This window comes from Rhopalosiphum padi, chromosome 1, assembly GCF_020882245.1.
Source record: "Rhopalosiphum padi isolate XX-2018 chromosome 1, ASM2088224v1, whole genome shotgun sequence".
NCBI lineage: Eukaryota > Metazoa > Arthropoda > Insecta > Hemiptera > Aphididae > Rhopalosiphum > Rhopalosiphum padi.
Window position 1 is genome coordinate 92,192,502 of NC_083597.1, and position 26,295 is coordinate 92,218,796.

The window sequence follows — 26,295 nt, forward strand, 5'->3', positions numbered from 1 at the left end:
TTTGGTTTATGGTTTTTATTGAAATATTTATATTCCATTTTATACATTTGATATATAATAATAATAATAATAATAATAATTTTTTTATCTAATAGAACTGGAAATTACATAATGAACAATAATTATTATCTTTTTTTTACAATTTTAATACAATTTCAATATTTTAAAGTATTTATAAATAATCATGGAGGATTTAAGTATACTGAATTTTAGTAGACTATAGAATTAATATTTACATTTTATGCACATTTTTAAAATTTCTTATACTTAAATGTATTTATTGAAAATAAATTTATTAAATTCAAATGCCATGAGTAATCATTGCTTTCAAATTCATAATGATAATATTTCACCTTATGAAATTAATTTCCAACAACACCATCAACACCGCATGTCTTTATAACCTATGTCATAATAATTAATACTATTATTTTGATGCATACAATTTTAACACGGCGCAACGTGTAGTCAATTTAGGTACTTATATTGAGGAACACAAAAATATTGTTTTATTAATATTGTTATGAATGGTGTAGTTATACAATATATAATACAGTCTATAATAATATAGTAGTTTTTATATTATTATGTATAATGTATATCGACGAAATAACTATGATTCAGGTAACAATAGTTTGATATATAAAATATATACTAAAATATATTATATACACACTAAACCCATTTTTAAAACGATGGTTTGAAATTTATCTATTAGAAAAATCTTATATAATACATACGTTGTAAATATAAAATACACCCTGATATATTTATATTATATATGGCATTATATTTTATAAAATGTAGTGTATATTTTTTTCTATTATTTTTACAGTATGTTTTCTTAAGATTTAAGGTGTTTACAAAATAATGTTACAATGATTATATTTATACGAAAAACTTACTTATCTAAAACTAGTTACACGCATTAGTTTATTAATAATATTTGTATATATGTTCTTATTATTTTAGAAAAGTAATAACTAACATAGTTATTAATTTAAAATCAAACTACTTGAAATATAATATCAGAATACAAACTAAAACATCATAAAGATATTTTAATTGTTTTTATCCTTTTTAAAATAAATATTTAACCTTACTGACCATCAATAAAATATTGCGATCATGCAAGCATACATTTCTTCTTTTGTTATCTAATAATTAGTCTCACAAATCCTTATTGTGGTAAAGTTAAAAACAAAACAATAAAGGATTCAATTGAAGAAAAGTTATTTCGATTGATTCAATATTCAATGCAATAATTTATAGAAATAATTCATAAGAACAAGTTATAATATTTTGTATAAAAAAGGTCTATAAAGAAATAATAAAATAAATATACTAATAATCAAATAAAAAAAAATACAAATACGCGTAATAGGCATATATTTACATTATATTTTTTTGCTTTTGAATCATGATGGAAAATAATTAGCATACCACAGGCTGTTTGAGTTCAGGACTCGTTAATGTGACTTTTTATTTTAGCGTTTGATCGTTTAAAACATAAAAACTAAAAACTCGTTTTAGCTCAACGAATTTTGGTCTTTTGGATTGATTTAAGATAATATTTTGACAATCATCAAACACAACAGTACATACTTATACTGTTAAATACATTTATTAATTAAGAATTTCTCGACCGTCACATTAAATTAATTAAAGTAATCACTAACCTCATGTGTTAATTTAAAATGTTCACTGACGACAATATGCGCGTATCTTGTAAATATTTATGTACATGCTTATATTAAAATATCGTGTCATGTTGCGTCGCCGACATCTCAAGAGACGGAAGCGAATAAACGAGTCGGGTGTACACGTGGAGCATTAGTAAGGCAAGCAGACAAGGTCATGTGTCACGGAGTAGGTATGCATATGTCTCGTTGAGAAAACGAATAACAGTAAAAAAAAAAGGATAAAATCACAAATAACAACTCGAATAATATAATAATAAACAAGAGAAAAAACGTCGGCATATAAAGGACAATAGAACAGCACAACAGAAAGGGACTCAAAACTTTGGGTATTCAAGTAAAGGTAGTTTTGTTTCGTTTTTAATATGTAATCGAAACGTATCACGTACCCTCGAGCGGTTAAAACTATTCTGATAACAATCACACACATAAATAAACATAATATATATACATTGTACTATCAAATTATTAGAAGAGATTTTCCGATCTTTTTTTTGTGCATTATTATTTTTAATATTCTTACCCTTTTTATCTAATATATATATTTATCATGTTCAATAAAAATAAGCTATAAAAACCGGTGCAAGTTTATTTTAAATTGACAGTGCACTAGACGAAACGCAATAAATATTGTTTCACAAATTTAAATATTAGTGCACTCGTTATATAAACATTTTTTATGAATACATTTTAATTTTTTTTTACCTGTATTTTTGGTTTACGATATTTATGCGATTTAAAGGACTATTAAATCGTACCTTTTAATGTCATTATAATAAAATATAAAAAGGAACTATACTATGAATTATAATATAAATCATTAATAATATTTTAATAATTTAATTAATTATACGACATTTTAATTAAGAATATAATGAGGGATTTTTTTAGTTTACAATTATAATACAAATTTACCGTATTTGTTTGAAAATCTTACAAAAGAATTAATATTTTAATTTTATTTATATATGTATAGCTGTTACCTTTATTTATATTATATTTAAAAATTATTTGAGCATATAATAATTATGTAAGCATAGTTTTTGTAAGGAATTTAAACGGAAATCCTGAACAAATCCAATAAATTACTTCGATGAAAAACTAGAAAATAATTACCGTATTTTTGGCTTTATATTAGTTATAAATCAAACTTAACTTTATAAACAATTATATAAATCCCCTCTAAAAAAAAGAGCACAAAGTGCAATTAATTCTTGCAAATTTTCGAAAGGTTATAAATATAAGTTTTAATTTAACTTTGGCCTCACAATAAGACTATACACATCTTTTATTCGAGTTCATTGTTTGTGCTGGCCGAGTATAACTTTGTTTCATTAATACAATTTGAGAGTTTTTATGTTGGTTATAAAAATACTAAATATTTTTTATAAATATATATATATATATGTATACGAATTGTTAAGATACATTTTTAATGAATTTAGATCACCTGTGATTCACGTGACTAGGAGGTCTTCAACTGCATCGCAATCAGATTCAGACAAGTATGGAACTTTAGATGACACAGATATGTCGGTGAACTCACTCACAAGTGTTAACTCAATATCGAGTCTATTGAGGGAAAAACTTTTGGTACGCATTTACCATAGTATTATCAAATGTTTTTACTTTATTTTTATGGAATATAATAAATTATAAAAAAACAACAAAAATCGTATCACAGATGAATATACAAAAAATGTCAAAAAACAAAGAAGTACAAGCTGACTACAAGCTGAGGGCGTTTATTATATTTCTGTTCGTGGTGATAGTCTGCGTCTTGAAATTCGCTCACGTCTATTACGACCGTCACGTGCTGCAGGTGAGTAAATTATGATTGTAGATAATACTAGCACATTCATCGTATTGGATAATACGACGTATAAGATATATTTTTGTAGAGTATAATATATAATATCCAAAATAACGATGTAAAATGATGTGGACGCGTATTTAAACTTTAAAGGAATGTGTTAACTATCTCATCTGACATATTATATAATTAAATAATTGTATTTGATTTTGTGTATTTATTTGTCTATATGACTTAATAAGTACTCAATTAGTTTAAATTACCTTTAATATAATTGATAATATAGATTTTTTCAATTAATTAAAAAAATACATGGAAAATATTGCTACACAAACATTAAAGTTAAAATTGTATTTATAGATATCTAAACCACGGTAAAAATTAAAACAATAATTGTATACATATATATATATTTTTTATTTAATATCATCATGTACACCTACATATGAATTATTATATTACGTATACATTAATTAATAAATATTTATTGAATTAAATATGCATTAGAAATTAAAGTGTAACTGATCGTGTGTTATGTAAAAAAAAAAAAGTTAATTTATAACACTATATACTCGTGTGGCCAATAGGAGTTAAATTAATTAACATTTTTAATATTGATTTAAGTTGATATTTTTTCTAACATCATCTTAAAACTTGTATAGCTTGATATAATAAATCACGTGTTACTTAAACTTTATTAAGTCGAAGCTATTAATGTTGACTTAATTTAACTTATCAACCACCCAAGTCAAGTAATTTGTTCATAAACTTGCCCACTTTTACATAATGACGTATTAAACGTACGATGTACAATAATACTATTTCGTCTCGCATATATATATTATGCCTATACATTTTAATAGTCACGTGTTGTTTGTGTTATGTGCAGAAAGCATATTTCAAGTACACGAGATTCAACAAGGACGACCGTTTCTTGCGATTGTTCGGTGTCGACGGGCACGAGATAGCTTTCGGTTACCTCGGCGTGGATCTGGCGGAGAGGGAAAAGGCTTTCGATTGCTTGGCAGGACACCGTACACCTCCCAACGCGCAGTGTTTCGAATGGATGCAAAAGGCCAGATTGTATCTGTCCCACGAGGAAAGACCGGAGGGCCTGAACTGCTACACGGTGGAGTGGTTCAGCCTGACGGATAAATACAACCCCATAGACTGTTACGAGGACGGCGAACAATACGGCCATTGGTTAGTCGAATAACATAATAACATTATCGTATTATTATAACGTAGCCACTGGTTATCGGCAAATCGTAAAGCAACGCTCACGAACGTCGGTGTAATAATAGTAATAATAATAACGAGACATTAGCACTCGCCTAATAATATAATGGTGTTATGGCGCAGCGGAATTCCACACCGTGTGTTCTTATAATATATTATACGCCACCGCGGCAATCGATATCACCGAACGCGCGAGCTTTCGCTGCAATGTCGTGGGTTTTCAGCCCTCGGCAAGACGTAAATTTTATTTCACACCGGAGTCTCAAAGTGCATTTCCGAAAACCCGTTTATGCGAATAGTTATATTATACACTCGACGATATATACCCGCCACCCGTAAATATTTTACGGCCAACAACCCTCCTCCTCCCAATTTCTGCCATACGCGTCAACGTCAATTCGCGAACCACGTTTTGCGATGAAATTTGTAAAATGTTATTTTACTAAAAGCGACGATCGACGAGAATGCGTACGGTTAATAGCTATTACGTTGTGTTGCCAGAACACATCAAATAACTTACCATCGTTTTACGTGTATACCTACAGCTATGCAGTGTATACGAAATGTTTTAGTCGTGAAAATGTACGTCAATCAAAATAATAGTCATAACCGCGTACTAAAATAAACTCAATCAGAATATTTTTACGACAAGCCGCGTAACGTTACACGTACTTAAAATATTTTGATATTAGCGTTGTAATTGGAAACGTATTGGACACAGGTACGGGGGCGGTAGAACGTTGGGCATGGCTTGGCCGGTCCAGTTGGGGAGGGTGGAAATGTCGCCTTTCATCACCGGACACGTTGGCAGACACCGGTGGGGCAGTGTGCTCGGACGGTACTTTATAAATTCAAAAGGAGTGGCGATTACGGTGCACTCCAACACGCCACTGCACGTGTCCATAAACGCCGGTCGCGACAACAGGCTGTGCATAAAGGTTCGTATCGGATGTAGCCGATAATAGGTGTGTTTTCGTATTTGGCTTTATAACGCGTAGTGTAATGTGTTATCGGCGTTCGTTCAGGCGAGCCACGACGACTTCGCCTACCGCCGGACTGCCGACCTGCCCGTCTTGAACTACACGATATGTTCGGCGCGAAACATGAAGACGCTGCACACGGCACTCTCCGAGAAAATGCTGTGGGACGGACTGAAAGCATCGGACACAGAGATCATAAACTCACTGTTGACGGAACCCGTTTGGCAACTAGCGCCGCCCAGAAAAGAATTGCTCAATGAGTCCACAATGGTCAACTACACCGAGGACATCATAACGTTGGGTTTCATAAAACAAGGTAAAGCCATTACTGCATTACCTAAAAGTTATTGTTAATGACGCAATTTTGTGACAGTTGCCAAACATAATATAATTTAATGCCGAATCGAGTGTTTATAATTTCGATCATTTAACGAAAACTTATATTATAGGCTATATAATAATATTATTATAAAATAATCGAATAAATAAAAACAACAAAATAGGCTATAATTTAAGAAAAAAACATGTTTTAATATTTTACAAAATCAATAATCACTTTTTTATATTCGAAATAATATAAATATTTCAACTGATTTTCATTGAATAATTAATAATTTTCAGTAATAAAAAAAAAGTTGTTATTTATTTATATGCATGATGCATCCAAGTTATTAATATACCTGTATAGTGTATATTATTATGTTATAATTATTTTATTATATTTCGTTAGTCCAAATCTAAAAATCATTACAAAATAATAGATATTGAGTTAACTTTATGGCATTTAATTATCTTTACGACTGAATTTGAAAAACTATCTAATTAAAAAAAAAATGTTTAATGAATTTTAAAAAATATGCTTATTGTGATTAATAATTTAAATTTGGATTTTTTTTTTTATTATTGATAGGTATATATTTTGTCAATTTTTCTTTGAATATTCGCATAGCATTAATTACAATTTTTTTTTTTTAGTGCATGATAAAATTCCAAACATTAATATCTTTTTTACTCGTGGTATCGTTGTAATTTGTAGGACACGTTTTGTTGAACGAATTCTGGCAAGCGGAAATGGGTGATTTTTCGCTAGACCAAAAGAGATTTCCTACTATGAAAGAGACGATCAACATAATCCACAGGAGAGGTTTCCGCATTGTGGTCACCATACAACCATTTATCAGTACCGAGTCCAGAAATTTTGCAAAGGCCGTCAGAGAGGGTATTCTCGTGAGCACCAAGAGTGAATGTGGCTATAATATTTAGGTATACATAATAATATAATCGTCGTTTTTATGACCCTTTCTTATCCAGGTCAGGCAAATTGGAAATGAACGTGACGTGCCAGCCCTGACCAGATACAAAACTGTGCAAAGTGCTGGCATGTTGGACATCACCAACAAAAACTGCGGACCATGGTTACAGCAACAGTTAAAAGATCTCGTGGAAAAATATCAATTTGACGCTTTCTACTTAGATATGGGTAAGTAGACACTTTGAACAGAATATCCAATTATCGAATATCGCACAACACGCGAGCAAATGGGTTTAATGTTTTTTTTCTTTATTTTTCAAACTCAGGCTCCGCTTACGACCTACCCCGTCACTATTTGTTTGCCGAGAACCTAACAAATCCGGACTACTATAAATCACTCTTTACGCAGACCGTTTCGGACAGCGTAAACGTGTTCGGCGTATCTTCAGCAATCAGTCGTCCGCCAGCTCCAATTTTCGTGTCGTTACTATCATTGGCCTCGACTTGGGACTCGCTTCAAATTATTATACCGACTATGCTCACATACGGAATAGTCGGATATCCGTTCCTGTTACCTGGTCCTGTCGGCGGTGACTTTCAAGTTGGAAACGTTTCGTTGCACGCCCTGATTCCCCCAGGTAACCAGTCCCCGACGCCCTCTGTGTAATGTAATGCGTGAATTTAATTTTAATTTTATTCAGACAATCCATCAATAGAACTATTGGAGACTCAAACGCTAAAAGAATGCAAACAACGTGGACAAAACTATAACGAGAGCCGAGAACTGGTTATGAGATGGATGCAGTTGGCTACATTTCTGCCAGTAATTAGGTATGCGAGGCTGCCGAGCGATTGTGATCCACAAGTACTCCAGTTAACGAAAAACTTGACTTCACTTCGACAACAAACGGTGAGTGATTTTTACTGTCTAGTGTCAATGATTTTTACTTTAAATCATACATTCGTAACGTATAATATTATTATTTGTTGTGTCAAAACAAATGTATTTTTTTAAATCTAGCCAAGATCCATTTTGTCTGATAGTTAAATCATTTATAGTGGATTGTTACGGTCATATTAACCCCCCCCCCGACCATGCACTTTGTTTTCAAAGTTTTTATCATAATACTGGTGCAAAACATTAAATTCGATTATTTGTACACGTTGTATACACTCTATAGGTTTTAGCGGAAGCTTATAAGAGAGTGAATATTATAAAAGCGGAAAATTCAAAACGAATGTTGTGAAAAGTTTCACGTCGGGAGTCACGTCTTAGTTATAAAAGTCTTGCCACATCGGTTGATAACGGCCAATAATCTACAATTTCACCGGAGTTTCATGACTGAAATTTGAACACACACTTCTAATGGATACAACCAGAAGCGTATTATACACGTACGCACTTGCAAAAGTTTTTGATCACTGCGCGCCCGTAATCCTATCAGCCCTAACGTCATCGTCGATATCGTTGTAATGATATTATGGTCTTATGTCGTACATTTTATTCAATTACGTACACAAACTTCAGGGATAAACATTAGTATTTATGGTGACGACGAACATAATTAGATTGTGGGGCCCACCCGCCCACCGAGAAATATATGTAAAAATATGTGCTGAATATAATATTATTTAGAGATATTCGTACATCGTGTCATCCGATCATATAATATAGGCTTAAGAATGTATTAAAAGTATAGTATATTCGTGCACATGTTATGTTTCCGAGCGACCGTTTTTCTCTACCCTCATCCGTCGTATTTAATTTAACGAACTCGATCGAACTTATTATCACGTGGCTAATCATATTATATTATGTATATTTAATTTGTGGGCAGATCAATCCATTACTGAAACGTTATGTCCAAGAAGCGCTGGAAACTGCGGTACCATTGATACGACCACTGTGGATGTTGGACCCGTCAGACACAACATGCTATATCGTGAAAGACGAGTTTTCCATAGGCGAAGAAGTCATCGTGGCGCCCATACTACGACCGGGGGCCACAGAGCGCGAGGTTTACTTGCCGGCCGGTGTGTGGCAGGATGGGATAGAGGGTAGCTTAAGAAAAGGGTCCAGATGGATACACAACTACAAAATACCATTGGACAAAATCGCGTATTTCGTGAAGATGCCGAACAATACTAGATTTTAATTAAATATAATTAATATTATTATGATATTATTGTTGGTTGAAATATTATATAAGTTTTTAGTTATAAGATTAATGATATGTTAATTGAATCAAGTGGATTCAATTAGAGATTTGGGCATTATCTTTTCCTGTAATTTATCTTTCTTATTTAATACTAATTTGATTATTAGTAAAACATTTAAAAATTGTCATGCACTAAAAATGTTCTATTGCTCCCTTTTTAGGTTTAACTTGGAGTTTTCATCAATGATATAGGCGCAAAATTCGACTAATAAACTAGTGGACAATATCCGGTATGTATTCCTAAAATCAATTGCTTTCCGTTTAAATTTGCCTAGCTATTTCCAGTCATAAGTAGCAGACTTTATATTCAGCCATGTTGGGTTAAACTTAATTTATCTGACGTTTTATTCACTTATTATCTTCTTAATAATATTATTGAATATCCTGATTTATTAAGTAATATTTGTATTTGTTTCGGTTAAAAAATAATTTATTTTTGTACTTTAAAAAAAAAATTATAGGTATTGATTCTTTATCCCTGAGAGTTCTTTTGCTATGTAATCAAACATGTAATGACATCTACTTCTTGTTCATGTCCCACGAATGTTTTATTTATATTTTTAAATTGAAACCTATTATTATATGTCTGACATATTATGTTTCAGTACCTAATTAATTTAAACTATATTATTTTATTTTATTGTATGTATTTATTATTTTATATGTTTATTGTTTATGTATTACAAGATTTTTCTCATAAAAAGTTAATAATAAAATAAAAATATGAAGAAAATTCGTAAAACATGTTTTTATATTCAATTTATTTAATATATAATTACTGATTTTTAAAATTTTTAGATGTACTTAAGTAAACAGTTTTCCAAATGTTGTGTTATAAAAAATCTGAGAATCACTTAAAAGCCAACATAATACACCCACCATTTAATTTTAAGAAAAGTAGGAATATATATTTACAATGAAAGTGTATTTTAATTATTTTAAAATGTGATTCTTAAGTATACTAAAGAAATCAAAAATCAGAATTTGAATAAATTTATTATTAAAGGAAAAATAGGAGTAAACATGCATGTGTATCATCATAGATACGCGTCATAATAATAAACAGTATACACTATAATACACGTATCATAATCAAAATTGAAAACAAGCACAATTTTTAATACGTCACCAAGATAAATTAAAAAACGAATAGACACTGTATTTTATGACTTGGTATAAATAAATGCCGTTTTCGTGTGTCGTGTGTGTAGAACGCGAATACCGCATACTTACATGCAATTAATTAATTATAAGATTCAGTATAGTTCAACTTTAGATAATTACAACGCTAAACGTCGACAGTCAAACAACTGCTTTACAGATTGACTTAAGATTAATTAACAGTATTGTAATATTTAGGACCATGTATTACGTAGTTTTTGTTATTCTATAGCGTAGTATTTATTAATGACTTGTAAAAATATACATGAAAAAAAGAATATTAAAAGCAAGTATTTAGTAAAAATAAAAACGATTATTTTAAAAACAACAGAAAATAGGTACCTCTCCCTTCGTTCAAAATTTAAAAGTGTAATTAATTAGGAAAAAATTCGTAAAAAACAGACTGTTTTAACGTTTAAAAATAATTTAAATAAAAACATCAGTTTTACCCAGAGAGGAAATCGTTAAAATATCATATCGCATATTTTTGGTGCCGTATAAATTATGGTGAAATAGAATCAATTATTATAATATGATTTATCGAATTAAACCTTGTAGGTACGTACCTACTGTTTATTTTTTAATTCCTGCTATTATTTAATGTATTTATTACGTTTATAATTTGATCGCATATTACTATATTAGCATTATAAATATTTCTTAATATTATTAATATTATTATAATCAAAAAATGTATTAGTATTTAGTATGTATATACCTATTAAACGTTTAAATTAAAATCATAAATAATAAATATTATTATAACAGTATACCAATTCTCCTCTAACTGACTTAAAATGCATTAAACAGATACAAAACGAAAATGGGATATCACAAACATGGAATGTGACAGTTTCTAAATTAAAATAATCAGAATATGCTCTCGTATAATTAATTATTGTTTTAGGTATTGTAAAAAAATTGAACGGGAGTGTTGCAAATTTAATTAAAAACTATATCAACTATAGTCAATTAATCAAGGGTCGTGTAATTATGTAACTTATCTACCTGTAAGTTATAAATAATTATTTGTTTGTAGTTTAAACTTAAAATATTTGTGTATTTATAAATTATATTCTACCGAAATACAAAGTATTTTACACATAAAATAGTAATAATTACAATCCACAACGTCTGTTTTCATTTATAAATTTATAATATTTATTATTTGAGCGTTACACAAATATTTAACATTATTAATTAATGAAAATATTCTTTGGCTAGTCATTTTTTCCCAGCAATAAAGTGTGTAAAAGAGGACATTTTCTGCTGCCAAAACCTAAAAGTTTTTCCAAAGTCCAATTAATTTTTAATTTCTCTTTAAGTTATCAACATTCTTCCGTTTTAAACAAAAAGTTTTCAGACTATTTTTGTATAATAAACACCCCGCGCATAAATTAAAGGTTACAATAATTACTATATAATATCCTATTACAATATGCGTTCCGTGAAGTTATATTAATTAATCAGGGCGACTGTCGACTACAAAACGGACAAGAACTAAATTATTTTTACGGCATTTGCTGATAAAAAATTTGCGCCAAGCATGATTCGTTATTTCGACCGTCCAAATCGTTTTTGACCAGCACATATTATAATTACTACGATCGTTGATGGATCCTAAATATTGAGACCTCGTTTTATAAGTGTTTCGCGAATTCGACGACGTCTCGGTCAGCTGTTTTTTTTTCCGGTTATATCGAACGAATGTTTACAGAATAAAAACAGACGGCAAGAACAATAGTGGGATGAATAAAAAAAAAAAATGATCGTAAATATTATGCGCACGACGTTAAAGCCATATATTATTATTATTGTTTTTTTTTGTGTAAACACAGCTGCAATATGACTGAAACCGTGTGTATTGATACTAAAAAACTGTGGTTTCGAAAATCGACAGTAACGCCAAAATGAACGCAAGCGAAACACTCGTCAAAGTCATCGTTTTCGTCGTACTGTGTTTCGTCGTTTCGTTGATCATCGTACCGCGTCTCGCGAACGTAATAATACGTCCGGCCTGACCCATAAAATGGCACACCGTTACAATAATGTCATCGCCGGACCACCGCCAAGTCTCGTTCGACGTTGTTGCGCTGCGGCTGCTGCAAAAGCCGAGGAAAATTCTGAGACCCGCGATATTACGTCGTCGGAAACAATAGAAATAATAAGGTAGTATATACACTACGTTTGTAGACATTTTTGCGAATCTTTTGGGGGAACGCAGTGTCTTCAAAATGCTGATACGTTTAAAATGCGTGCGACGACGACGATGATGATAATAATAATAACAGTTATATCTGCACTATGTTATTGTTTTACAGACGACATATATAAATAAATATATATATATATATTATTATATTATACTATCGAAACGCTATCCGCGGATTAACGGAACGCAGCGAACGAACATAAATAATGGCCGTTGACTCGGCGCATTATCTGCAACCGTAACGTGTAATAATTTCGAATTTTGAATATTCGGTACATTTATTAAACTAAAAATAATATTATATTATATTAATGCACGGAATCGTTCGTAAAATTAAATAATCGTTGCAATATACTTTGTAGACGCTTTGTCCATGATATTACATCGTTAACGTTCGTTCGCACAATGTTTTGTACACATTAATGCGGTAAATATCTAACTACGTATATAATACAATATAAGTGTTTAAAAAATGCGTGACGTGTATGATAAAAACGACAATAGTAATAATAATTATATTTGTATGATAATTCATAATTTACCGCGCGCACTCGTGTTATTGTCGTACACAAATGGATATTACAATGCATTTCTACCTAATGGCCAATAGTCACAACTCGCTATATGATCGTCTCTTGGTTTTCGTTCCCGCCCACCTTATGCATAATAGTATTATACTTCTTTAGTCTTTAATCTAAATATCCTCGACCATTCGTCGAATACTAATACAGCGACGCAGCTTTTATAGTATTCTCTAAAAATAATAATTTAAAATAGTGATATTAATGTAGTCATGTTAGAATCTCATATATGTTTATTGTGTACGTTAAAAAACGTAAATTGTTATTCTTTTTTTTTCAGTACTAACCAAAATTTTTTATTTCGATATTATCAATAAAAAAAACATTAATAATTACAAAATAATATAATGAGATGTATAACTGACGATTACAAACACTGTAGGAGGTAAGAAACAGAGGGTTATAGGTATACCACAGCTAGAAATTACGATTATTATTTGTCATACCAAACTTAACTACGCGACCGCCGACCACGTTAACACATAATAGTTAATACCTAAACATACTGATGCGCATAGTATACTGGCTTACTGCTAACATGAATTATTATATCAAGTAGGAGAATTTAATTTTTAGTTTTTAACCATGCCCCCACTCAGTGTAATTAAATTCATGCTATGTGTGTATAATTTATTACGCGGTTTTGTATAAATAATATGTACCTACAGTCTACGCATATTATAGTATTATACGTATAATGCACTTAATAACTATATTATCAAGTTATATCGTAAAATATACCTCGCGTTTCTGTTATCACGCTTGTACCTGCCCACACGACGGTAATAGAATAATAATTCATAGTTTTCTAAATACCCATTTACTACGAATATACCTGCTGTTCAATTATTAAAAAGCGTTCTTTTCAAGTAGAAATGTATGATACCTACCCAATAATATATAGTAATAGACGTATAATAGTAATCTACTAATATACGACTGTAATAATAATAATTAAGGCTATTTTAGCAGAACAAAAAAAAAATGTTGCAATATTAGCAGTTTATTATACACGGAAGGTCTATTTGCGTGTACATTAATGAGATAGATCAAAAATCGTAAGTAAAGTATTTCAAATGTGCATTAAAAATTACGCTTTAAAGTTAAAGATGTTTTTGAGTACTACCATGCAGTTATCTTTTAGACATTTTGTAAATATACTTGTATTTACTTTGTATTTTTTACTAGATTATGCAGGAAAAAAAATTAGCGTTTACAATTTGACAAATGTATACCTATGTAAATTAAATTAAAAAACATAATTTCCGTTTTTGGTTATTTTTTTAAAAAGTTGGCTTGTAGAACAAAAATATTAGTATAAAGTATTCCCAAATGTTTTAAGACAGAAATTTGTTGCAATTCAATTTGTTTTCTTATGCTTTGAAACGTATTTATAAGCTAACTGCTAAGTAGAAAATTGTAAGTATTGAGTATTCTAATGTAGTTTTCACTATGAATCATTAGAAAAATTTAATTTTGAAAACCATTGTTTTGTGTTTTTGTAAGTTTTTACTAAACAATAACTTTCTTCTTTAAATTAAATATTATAATAAACCAATATTTCAATTTTTATTTTTATAAATCACAAATGATTTTTTAAAACGATTTTTATCAAGACAATGACTTAAAATCATAGTAATATTAAAGGTTTACTACTGTACATTGCAATATAAAATATAAAATGCGGATTGCTGTTAGTTTCATTCATTAATGAAAATGGTTTTTTTTATTATTATTTCAGATTAAGAAATCAGAAGACCTATAAAATCTAAAAATAATAATCGAAACATAATTCAGAAAAAAAACAAAATTACATTATTTTCTAATATTATTGTTTTTACTTTTGAAATCTAAAATAAATAAATTTAAATGCATATTTTGATATTTTTTTTTTTTTTTTTTGGAAATTGCTTAGCAATTTTTTGGATATTCAAATCTAAACTCTAATAATGATTATTAATGTATTATTATATAATATGTACGTGTTTATTCTTTAAAATAAAAAAAATGCATATCATGCGTGCTTAAATAACACAATAGTAACAATATAATTATATGTATAATCGCAAAAAAACAATAAAAACCACAACTCTCAACTTTACTATATTTAGCAAAGTACATAATTATATTATAACTTTGCGCTGTGCGAGTTGACTGACTATATTAATTATGTTCACGTCGTTCGACTCGGTCGATAACAATTATAGTGTGTTAAGTATTATTATACTTTGCTCGCAACAGTTTCGTTTGAATACGTCATTGTTGTGATATCAAAACCGAAAAAGTTTTTAGAGCGTTCCGTCAGCGTCACTTTAGACGGTATTACGGTAGGTGTAATAATTATATAGTAATCGAGCTTTATTGTGGAATTACTGTCTGTGTACTGTTAAGTGTTTACCGTGTACAATGTAATAGTGCCGACATAACGAAAAAAATTCCAAGAACTCCGAATTTACACGATTGATACTTTGGTCTAGTGGTTTACGGTGTTGTGCGGGTTGCACCGAATAAAAGTATAATTCAATGATCCGTAAAATAAATAACAATTTCACAGTAAACAAAATATTATATTGATAAATTGCATTACATAAATACCTATAATAATATTATTTGAATGTAAACATATTACGGTCTACGGGTTTTTGCGCCGTTAAATGACACGTCAATGAATACGAAATAAAAAATAAAACAAAACGACTATTATATTATATTAGTATAGGTAAGTCACTACAAAAACGGTCACACCCTACAGTTATTACTTAGTAATTGGTACTGGTTGAATAGGTGGACGTTTTGAAAGGCGTATTACATCGAAATAACTAATGAAACATCAGCTGTCTTATAAGTCGAGGAGGGCGTATTTTTTTTATGAGAAGGGGTAGGTCGATCCTTAAGAGTGTAAAACAAACATAACAACATTATATATCAATATTTTAAGCGCGTAAATAAAAAAAGGTCCATTTAAGGCTGACACACGAAACGAACCACATTGATATACCTACCACTTATTTCTAACGCGTCAAATATTGACACGATTAATGAATAGAATATTTATTATGTTATTTAATGTTTGATGTACCAAAAGTTTTTTTTTTTATAATTTGTTATGAAGACAAATCGAAAAATAGTTTTAAACTTCGTGGCTTACCTATTAGTGAATTATATTTATAAACTGAACGACAATGAAAAAAAAAAGGAATGCGGCCTGTAACCATTAGCGAATAAATAAATAAATTAAATTATATATTTTTATTTCTCAAAAATATACGACACATCGCGCTAATGTTGGAGTATTAAAAATAAACATTCCGTCAGGATACAGTGACTAAATGATTTGAGTTAACCTGCCACCCTAATGTACGAATTTTTAATTTTATATTTAACCATTAGTTGTGTTAGGTATAATACTATAATGTATATTAACTTATAACCATCAGCCTCAAAATATATAACTAGTCCTAAATAAATATATTACGGAGAAAATCAATTTTTCATCTTGAATGCCTAATTAACTCAATTAAATCAATTCAAATATTGAGATGCTATCGGGACCCGCCTGATCAAATGCCAGGCATTCGTCTCACTTGGACCTGTTAAACACGGTATTTTTCACGCATGTTGTGATATTAAATTTCACAAATCATTGTATTCAAATAGATTTAGTAAAATGGGAAACGATAAAAAAAAATTCATTATGTCATAGGATATTGTCTTTTTTCAGAGCTACAAAAACATTGTAAACATAGCATATTGAATTTTTTAATTTATTTTTAATCATTCAATACATTTTAATCTATTACAAATGCTGCCGCGAGATTAAAATAATAATATTAAAGGATAGCCTGCTGCCTAAAAAGGTCGAATATCCCTGTACTGTGGTCTGGTTAAAATAGAGTGGTACAGGCGAGTTACGTGGTTTAAGATACCGGGAAGAGATATATTGATATATTTTAATGGCTGGTTACCATGTGCTATATTATGTAATGATGAACTACGAGTATCTACTTAACGACTGCATATTATTATATTGATGTTTCGGGACGCGATAAATACCCGATTTGTGTGGATAATTATAATAACGTTGAAACCGACGAACGCACCATCAACAACTTTACTGTGTTATCGGAATAATGTATGTTTACACGTCGTCGCCGTAATAATAAATAGAAGACGTCTAGACGATGAAAACGTTCTGGAGGTGGAATAATATATTAATAACAACATAATATTATAGTCGTTTCGAAATGAAATGTTTGAGCTCGTCAAATATGCATACATCAAAATACACACGAAATATTACTATTATACGTTTCTTACTTTTGAAGCGATTTAATTACGTGTTATTGTAGTTTGTAAGTATTCGTGGATATGTATATATTGTATGTACAAGATGCATAAGTTACGTGCCCGCGAGTCAAATAAATCTAATATTTCTTAATGCACGGTGGATTTGAGGTTGGATAGTAAATAATTAATGTCATGTTCAACCATGGATGGATTCAGAATTTGGAGAATGCAAAGCCCACATCACAGTCAACTAAATTTTACATTTTTTTTCCAATCTAATAATTTATGAAGTTTTAGAAATAATAATACGAATAGAATCTATATTTATTCATTTAAAAAAAAATATACGATCGTCAGCTGAGCATGCGTAGTTGATAATAGTCTTTTTCTCTTGTATATTGGACAATTTTTAATAAATAAAGTATTTACAAAAATTAAAGAAATTGAATTATATTATCATAATTTTATTTATTCATTATTTTCTTTTAACCATTTCTTAACTTAATTTAAAAATAAGCACAAATAATGGATTTGATAAATATAATATAATATTTATATGGTATACATTCAAATGAAAGCTTTTTCTCCCTGATCAACGATCTAGATCTGTAACTGATATCAACCGAAATTCATCATTAATGCTGAATTCAAATATAAACGTCGTTTAATTCACGTATGTAAATGCGATTTTAATTAACAATACCATACCATAGATCCACAATATTAACTCACATACAATTATATTTTTTGCTATCGAGTTTCAAAATAGCTAATTCATGAAAATATTTTAAAAATGGCAAATTATTAGATTTTATTTTGAAAAAGTTACTTAATTTTTAGAGTTTGGGTATTTCAGACGGAGTAAAAGAGTTTATTGAATTATAGTATATATTTTATGTATGCGCCAGGTGGATAAACATAGCAGTGCTACGCATCGTACATAATAATACGAATATTTCTAAGAAAAATAAGACAATAACAATGTTACGTAGTCAATATAATTTTGCGTGTAGGTCAAAATAAAAGCCACAAAACAATCATAATTTCAGTGTTTTATTGTTTAAGACAACTTATATATTTTACGCTCGATATGAATGTGCTTTGATCTAAGCTACCTAATTCAACACAATTATAAGTAAGAATATATAGGACACTGAATATATTTTATAATTATTTCATAATCTATATGTAGACATTTTCAAATCCATAATGGTAGTAATACGAGTTATAAGCTATTTGAGAATCACCGGAGTTGAAGAATTAATAAAAACTTACACTAGTACCAGCTGTTAAGCAACTATCCTAGTAACTATCCTGTTATTTTTTTCTTAAAAAGATTATTCCCTCTGTTGTCTGATGATAGTTTTTCTCACGTTTCGTTATTTTTAATGGCGAGCACATATATAAAAAACAATTAAGTGGTTTGATTCATTTAAATAGTTGACATAGCATTATATTTTCGGTGTGGATAATATATTTTAGTGTTTTGTACGTACAATCAATGTGTATTCTCATGTTTTACAGATAGTAGGCTACTTCGCTAGTTTCATTAAAAATATTATACGATACTATAAACTATGGTAATGGTCAACGAACCATCTTTTCATTAAGAGGCGAACAATAGTTAATAAATAGTAAACACCAATAATAAAAAATAATTTAATACATAACCAATTGATCATTAAAATTTAATGAATCAATATCCATTATCCGTGGCCCACGGGTAACTCTATTTGATGTTTAAGAAACTATTAAATATTTAAGATTCCGTTTAAACCTTTAATGGACATTTGTGTAAACCGGCATTAATATATTATGTTGGATTAAAGAAGAAACTTTACAATTTAGTTTTTAAAAAAAGCGTGTTTACTGATCTGATAAATGTTAAAAAGAAGCAATGGCTATAATAATTGATTGCACAAAACATATAATTTGGTTATTTAGTAAGTATAAAGTTTATTTTAAATTTTGAAGCTACTCCAGGGACATAATGAATTTATTATTAATATTATTATAATAATTAATAGGTAATTTTAAAATTACATATTTGCATTAAATGTACAATAGATCTGACTTCAAATTACTTTTTTTAATGTGAAAATATTTAAACAATTCCATGATAAATAATTATATTGTAAAGTCACTACTGCGCACTATGAAATTAATTAAAATTTTGTTTTGTAACAACTTGTGTTTACTGACATTTTATTTTCACTGACTTATATGGCTGCATTATGCTAAAATTAAACAATACTTTTATTTAGAAAAACAATAGTACTTTTAACTGTATTTTTTAAACTATGAATTTATAAGACAATTTACGTAATTTATGTTGTGCATTCAATTTTTACTTTAAAACTCTATTTATAACCATATGTCACGTAATTTATAACATCAAAAGATAGGCCCCATTATGTGATAGTGCTTTTTGTTGTGCAGGTGCGGAAAATGTTTAAAAAAAAGTTTTTTATATTTGTTGAGACATCCTATAATTTATACAACGTACAAATTTAAATGGTGTTAACAAAACCTATTAACTACAGAAAAACAAATCATTTCACTCATCGATATAAAAGATAATCAACTAACTTAATTATTGATATATACGTATGTCTTGAAAAAAACAAAATTAGTAATTATAGTATGCAGGTACTAGTATTTGATTGATATATTTAATAAGTTTTGATAGGCTATAAAACTAATTTGGCTATCAAGCTATTTATTATACAATGAAAGACAAAAATTATAGTTAAATATGTTTTATAATATGATGGAGATGTAATTTTCAGTTTTCTTTTAAACAATGCATTTTTAAAAGGTTCTTCTTTTTTTTCCGGGCCGAGTTTATTTTACATTTTTTTTGAAATGAATGAAATTTTGTGAGTATAAAATAAATGACGTTTTTGTAATATATTTTGACATTGCAAAATCCGCAGTAATAAAACAACGAAATTGTCTTAATTACGTTGTCCGAACCGATTTCTGTCATTATATTGTCTAAATTTGGTTAACAATATAATAATAGATTTTTATATACACTCTTCTTTAAATTTTAAGTCCCAACCCCAATCTTCTAACGTTCGTTATAACCCAAACATAACTTTTCCCTTATAGAATGTCACTAACAATTTATCTGATAGACGCACACCAAAATGATATTTTCTTGTACGCCATAATACCATTAACAATACAATTATATTTAGTATGAAAACGGATTTCAGAATTTTTATTTTTTTTAATAATATTATTTTAGAAATAATTTAATAGTTTGTCGTGGAAAATCATTTTTGAAGTTTGTACGTAGTATAATTTATATTATATGTAAAAATGTTTGTTCAATTTGACATTTTTAAAAGCCATTTATAGTTTTTAAAATATTATATAATTTTACGACCATTTTACGTCTACATTATTATGGTATATTTAAATTAATTGCACAAACGTCGACGAGGTCGAGCAAAACATAAATAAATATTCGAACCGATTTTTGTCCAGGTTATTTATTGGACTTTGATTAATAATAATAATAATAAAGAAAATTTACGATTTTCGTGATACAAACAGTAATTAATTTCACAACGATACGATGGCGGTGTAAATATTACGAAATGGAAAATATAATGTGCGCAAAGAAACGAAAAAAAAAAAGGTCGGTGAACGAAACAAAAACGTTGTAATTGTCTAACAAACAGTTACGGTAAAAAACTTTACAATGTAATAAATTTCTCATTCTTTTTAACGACTATATTTTCATTATCGCTATTATATACGCCACAGACGTCGATCGAATACCATTTCATGAGCCGAATTGGAACGGCGGCGGAGTTATAGTGGAATGAAACCATTACTTGTACCAGTTATACCTACAATTATTATCAGGTTATGTAAGGCGCTAACAGTCGTTTAATATCAAGAATTAAAATGATTATGAATAATATTATAAATTATAATACATATAGCTATTATACTTTATATCTTTGTTCAACTCCCGTGGATAATATCTAAAAGTGGTAAGTCGCGACTGTAATATTGTGCCATTTGTAATTAATGATAAGTGTTCGCTCGTACAGGCACTACAATAACGTACACAATAATGATACAATAACATAATATTATCAATATTATCCAATTTACGTTTTGAGTTCCACCGACGGCAACGTGCACGTTATGATAAGTACTTCATAATATAGGAATACATTATATTTGATTAGACGCGTATATGGAACGTCTCTGCGGAGCACATCAACCGTATCGCATGGTGCAATATTTCTGTGTGTATTTTGAATTCACATTTGTACAAACCGTGCGTAACGGACTATAATATTAAAACGCCAAGAAAAATAGTGTTAACAATAGCTGCGACTTTTTGTTTGATATAATAACAATTTTATATCTCGCTTATTACCGGAACAAATGCATTCAATTCCGTTAACCAAACATAGTGTGCCTATAAGCTTTCCGGTCACGTAGTTTGGGGAAGTCCACCCTAAACGTTTTCTTAGCCACCCCAAATAAATTGAGATTATATTTTTTTTCACGCGCCATCGCCACCGCACTACCGCAGTAATACTACTCGTATTATAGTGCTGTGTAATTTGCTTATAGATTTTAATTCGACTGCGATGGTTGTGAAAATGGAGTTGGGGTCCAGCCCTCCAGGTATAAAATATTGTCTTATCCTTATACGTATAGTTTCTATGGCTGTATTATATAATAGTTAATGCGGTACCGTATATTATTTTTATTTCTCCGTTACGTGCCAAAAGCTTTCATCAAAATTGACGTCTATATTATATATTGTAAAAGAATAATATTTATAGGTTGTGCAGTAAGTCGGTAGTATCGTCTATCGTAGTGTCTACATTTTAGGTAGTTTTATATCTCATATTCTTTCTACTTTTACTTCTCTACTATTTCGAAATTAAACCTGTGATGTAGAAAACCAATCGATTTTCACAAACGAGTAACGATGACTTTCGCGAGTATCAACTGGTGTCTGTAAAGAGTATAATTTTGGGGCAAGTAAAAAAATAAAATCCAAGCTATAATTATTGCATAATTCGAAATTCGAGTGAATCGGATGTTTGTTGTCGGTTTTAGGAATAATGTTTAGGAAATCTATATATATATATCCATTTGACAAAGTGTAAAAAACTATCGTGGTTGCTGCAGAATTCGCAAATCGCTGTTTTTTTTTTATATATATATACGATACGCTATGCAATATACAATTGATTCATACGACTCTTGTGAAACGGACCGGATAAAAAATATTATTCAATGACCCACTGCAGAATATACCCGTAAATATATGTGAGCGTGTGTGTGTAATATCATAATAATATATATAGTAGTATCCGGACGTGTGCACCACGAATGCGTCCAGGCCTTTGGGGAGGGTCGACGTTTGCTGGCTTCGGGCCACAGCATCAGCCGTGCCAATATATTATAGAGATATGTGATTTCCATTTAAACCAGAAAAATCCAAACGGTGCACCGTGTGCGCTATATATATTGACGGCGTCGTCGTCATCTTCATCGTCGTCGTAGTCAAAGGACGTATAATATTTGCTACCGACTTATTCATCACCGCCACCAGTCCGTGACACACACACACAAATCGGATCATTGCCGATGTGCTGTCCGCGACCGGCGAGGGTTGTCCCCGTGGGTGTGCGTGTGCAAACATCGAAACCGGACGGATTCAATACGACAATATGCGTACAACAAACTGCTATATAGAGCGGCGTGTAGTACAGTAATATTGGCGGCCGCGCCTTTGGCCTTTAATATAACGAAAGTGTCTACGGCTTTGTTTCGACGAGCGATATTAACGTTTCCTTAGTCACCGCGTCCCTATTATATGACACTCGATAACTCCTCCCGTGGCGCAGGGACGGACCGCCCGGCAGGGGATTAAAAGAAGAAAAAAAAAATTGTAAGACGAATATGGTTGTGTAATTTATTTTTTTTTTGTATGTGTCCGCGGAGGAATAAATGAAAACTTCTGTATTCTCGCGTATGTGCGAAAAATATTTATAACACCGGAAAAAGCGTGAACGTTACGTGTCGTATAGAAAAATTCCGTCGCTTCCGCCTTCTGCTGTCACACCCCGTCGACCGCAATGCACACTGTTTGCACGCACGTCGAGTTTTCCAGCCACAAATAATTTTTCCGGAAAAAAAGAAGCATTCACGAATAACGCACATCATAAACGGTAATATATCACACACACATGTGTTTATGTGTGCTGTGTGCGTGATAGACACACTACGCGTGTGGCCGGTTAAATGTTCAGAATTTCAAGCGACGCCTTCACCGGTGTGTACGATGGCAGTATGTATACCTATCTGATAAACGTACGTGCCATGAAAAAATTTATTTTTTCGCTGTAAAAAAAAAAAATTGAATCCAGTGTACACGACCGAGCTATGAACTTTAATTCATACTATTATTATATATATATATATATACTCGCTATGAGGTCAATATAGTGAAATCATAAGTAGGGTGTGGGTGCTTACCGCGATATTAGATATTTACTATTTATCAGCAGTAAAATGTTCTTCAAAAAATATTTGATATCAACATATATTATTACAATATTATTGTATAATTATCTGTGCAAAATAAATGTTAATAAAAAAAAAATGGGAAAATAATATAATATACATAACCGCTCTATTGAACAGTTTATGTGTCAATAGCCACACATCAATTGAGTCACTGTAATTTATGTATTTAACATTTTAACACATGTGTTAAATTTGAACTCAATGAGAAATCATAATATCCTGAGCCCATAATACTAGAAGAATATATTTCATGATATATTTATGTTGCTATTGTAGTAATTTATTTTGCTAATATTAATAATACTGGGTAGATATTAATGTTTACCGAAAACATTGAAATTATTATATTATTAAAAATGCATTATTTTAATAGCATATAATCAAAATATTACACGTTATTATTAAAAACTTTTGATAACAAGCTAAAATGGTTCTTCTTAATAAGTGGTAGTATATTCAATTTCGTACAAATCTAAACTTCAATGTTATAAAAAAAAATTGTTCTTAAAATATTTTTAAGATCTTTGATTACAGTAAGAGTAGTTTTTAATAATAATTAAATTATTACAAAAATTAATGTCATATCAATTCCACTCCACAAATCAGTGGTTTAACCTAAATATCGTACAGTTTTCTATTAATAAAACTCGCACTTTGCTCTGTTTAAAATACGTGGGTGTGTGCTGATATTGTAATTTCTTAGACGCATTTTTAAAATGTTTTAAATTAATTAATAAATGGCATATTTACGTTATTTTTATTATATACTATAAAATGTGGAAATTATTACGAAAAAAAATATGACACACGTTTAGAAGATAAATTATGAAATCTTTTGAATGTACGAGTATCTTACGAATAAGTTTAATTTTTGAAAGTAATTCTTTGTTTAGATTTTTCCTCCAACATTATTTTTAAAGCATAAATTCAAAGAAAAAAGTTACTTTTTATTATACATATTTCTTTTTCTTTTTGTTTTGAACAAAGTATAGGTCAAGAGGATTAGTTTATTGTGTCGTTTGTGGCGAAACAAAACACGGACTCTTACATAATTAAAGTAATTTGTTGAACTTTTTCATCGAAAAATGCATTGTTAAGAGTATCTATACTGTGTATACATTCAAAACAACATCCTTATCATATCGAATGAGTTTCATTTATTAAATATGTCCCAACACAATGCAATAAATCGGCGCTATGACTACTGCAGGTAACGTCATATTATTGTTATAAAGAATGACTTGTTGTAGTATCTTGTGAACAATTTGTAAATAAATTACCTATTTTAGAATTCATTACGCGACGCCGTGATCAATGTTACGCTACGAAAACTATGTTACTAATGGACATTTTGAATATGAATTTACATTACATTTATAACGAAGATAGTTTTTATTCGTATTCTATTTGTGAAAAAACTCGAGTAATCGTAACCCCTTAACCTATTGCATTATAATACACTATTTGTATAGAATAATGACGTCTGGACAGCTGGAGCTTTGTGTGTTTAAAATTGGATGTAAAAATTGAGCACAGCATGTGCGCATCAGAAGAGTCAAATTTCAGAAATTGTACAAAAAAAAAACATATTGATGGATCGACTACGTCCGACATTTTTTTTTAGTGGATACGTTTAAATCGATCCTGATTTATTGCTCTACATTTCACATATATTTACTGTATATTTACTGTATTTGCTGTATGCATTATAAACACGGAATAGGAAAATATAATCCTTTAAATTGTGGTGTCATAGTATTAAACAAAGCATTAGACAATCAATGATTTACAAAGAACATCTATTTGATTAAAATCATTATAAACACGCGGTCGAAACGTACGCGAACGTCACGAACTTTCTTCTTATCAATAATTATTATAAATCAATGCTTTGGGTTCAATAATGTTTATACATATTATTTTAATTTATACTACGATACGTACATGCGGCAACGGAGACATTTGTTTATTGATCTTTCCATAAAATCATTAAAATTACGACACTAGTCAATTTAAATATAATTTATATTTAATGATTTGAAATGTAATTATAGCATATTATGAGAATGTATACGTTGAATTTGGTTGGACAGTAGACGATTCTCGAGAGCAAAATATATCATAATATTTAATTTAAATGTTGATTAGATAAATCAGCGACATTCCCTACGACAAGAACGCGTCTGTCGTCTGACAGAAATTTATATGTTTAATGTCCTGTATCATTTCGGTATTGAATATCAATTATACATCACTGAAAACAAAAAACCAAATA

The 26,295-nt window shown here is 29.8% G+C and overlaps 1 protein-coding gene and 1 long non-coding RNA gene across 3 annotated transcripts in view; both read left to right on the forward strand.

Moving 5' to 3' along the window:
- Positions 1-9,947, forward strand: part of LOC132918246 (myogenesis-regulating glycosidase) — a 91,382-nt gene extending 81,435 nt beyond the window's left edge. For both annotated transcript variants that reach the window (XM_060979381.1, XM_060979382.1), the window contains exons 3-12: positions 3,146-3,293; positions 3,385-3,522; positions 4,403-4,716; positions 5,474-5,690; positions 5,778-6,048; positions 6,769-6,959; positions 7,044-7,212; positions 7,311-7,622; positions 7,686-7,894; positions 8,823-9,947. In XM_060979381.1, coding sequence (XP_060835364.1) covers positions 3,146-3,293; positions 3,385-3,522; positions 4,403-4,716; positions 5,474-5,690; positions 5,778-6,048; positions 6,769-6,959; positions 7,044-7,212; positions 7,311-7,622; positions 7,686-7,894; positions 8,823-9,140 — 2,287 coding nt within the window. In that variant the 3' untranslated portion in view covers positions 9,141-9,947. The remainder of the gene's footprint in view (positions 1-3,145; positions 3,294-3,384; positions 3,523-4,402; positions 4,717-5,473; positions 5,691-5,777; positions 6,049-6,768; positions 6,960-7,043; positions 7,213-7,310; positions 7,623-7,685; positions 7,895-8,822) is intronic.
- Positions 9,948-12,210: 2,263 nt separating this feature from the next.
- On the forward strand, positions 12,211-15,039 carry LOC132932396 (uncharacterized). The gene is made up of 2 exons (XR_009662864.1): positions 12,211-12,533; positions 14,899-15,039. It is a non-coding gene; the product is annotated as an uncharacterized LOC132932396 (long non-coding RNA).
- The last annotated feature ends 11,256 nt before the right edge of the window (positions 15,040-26,295 follow it).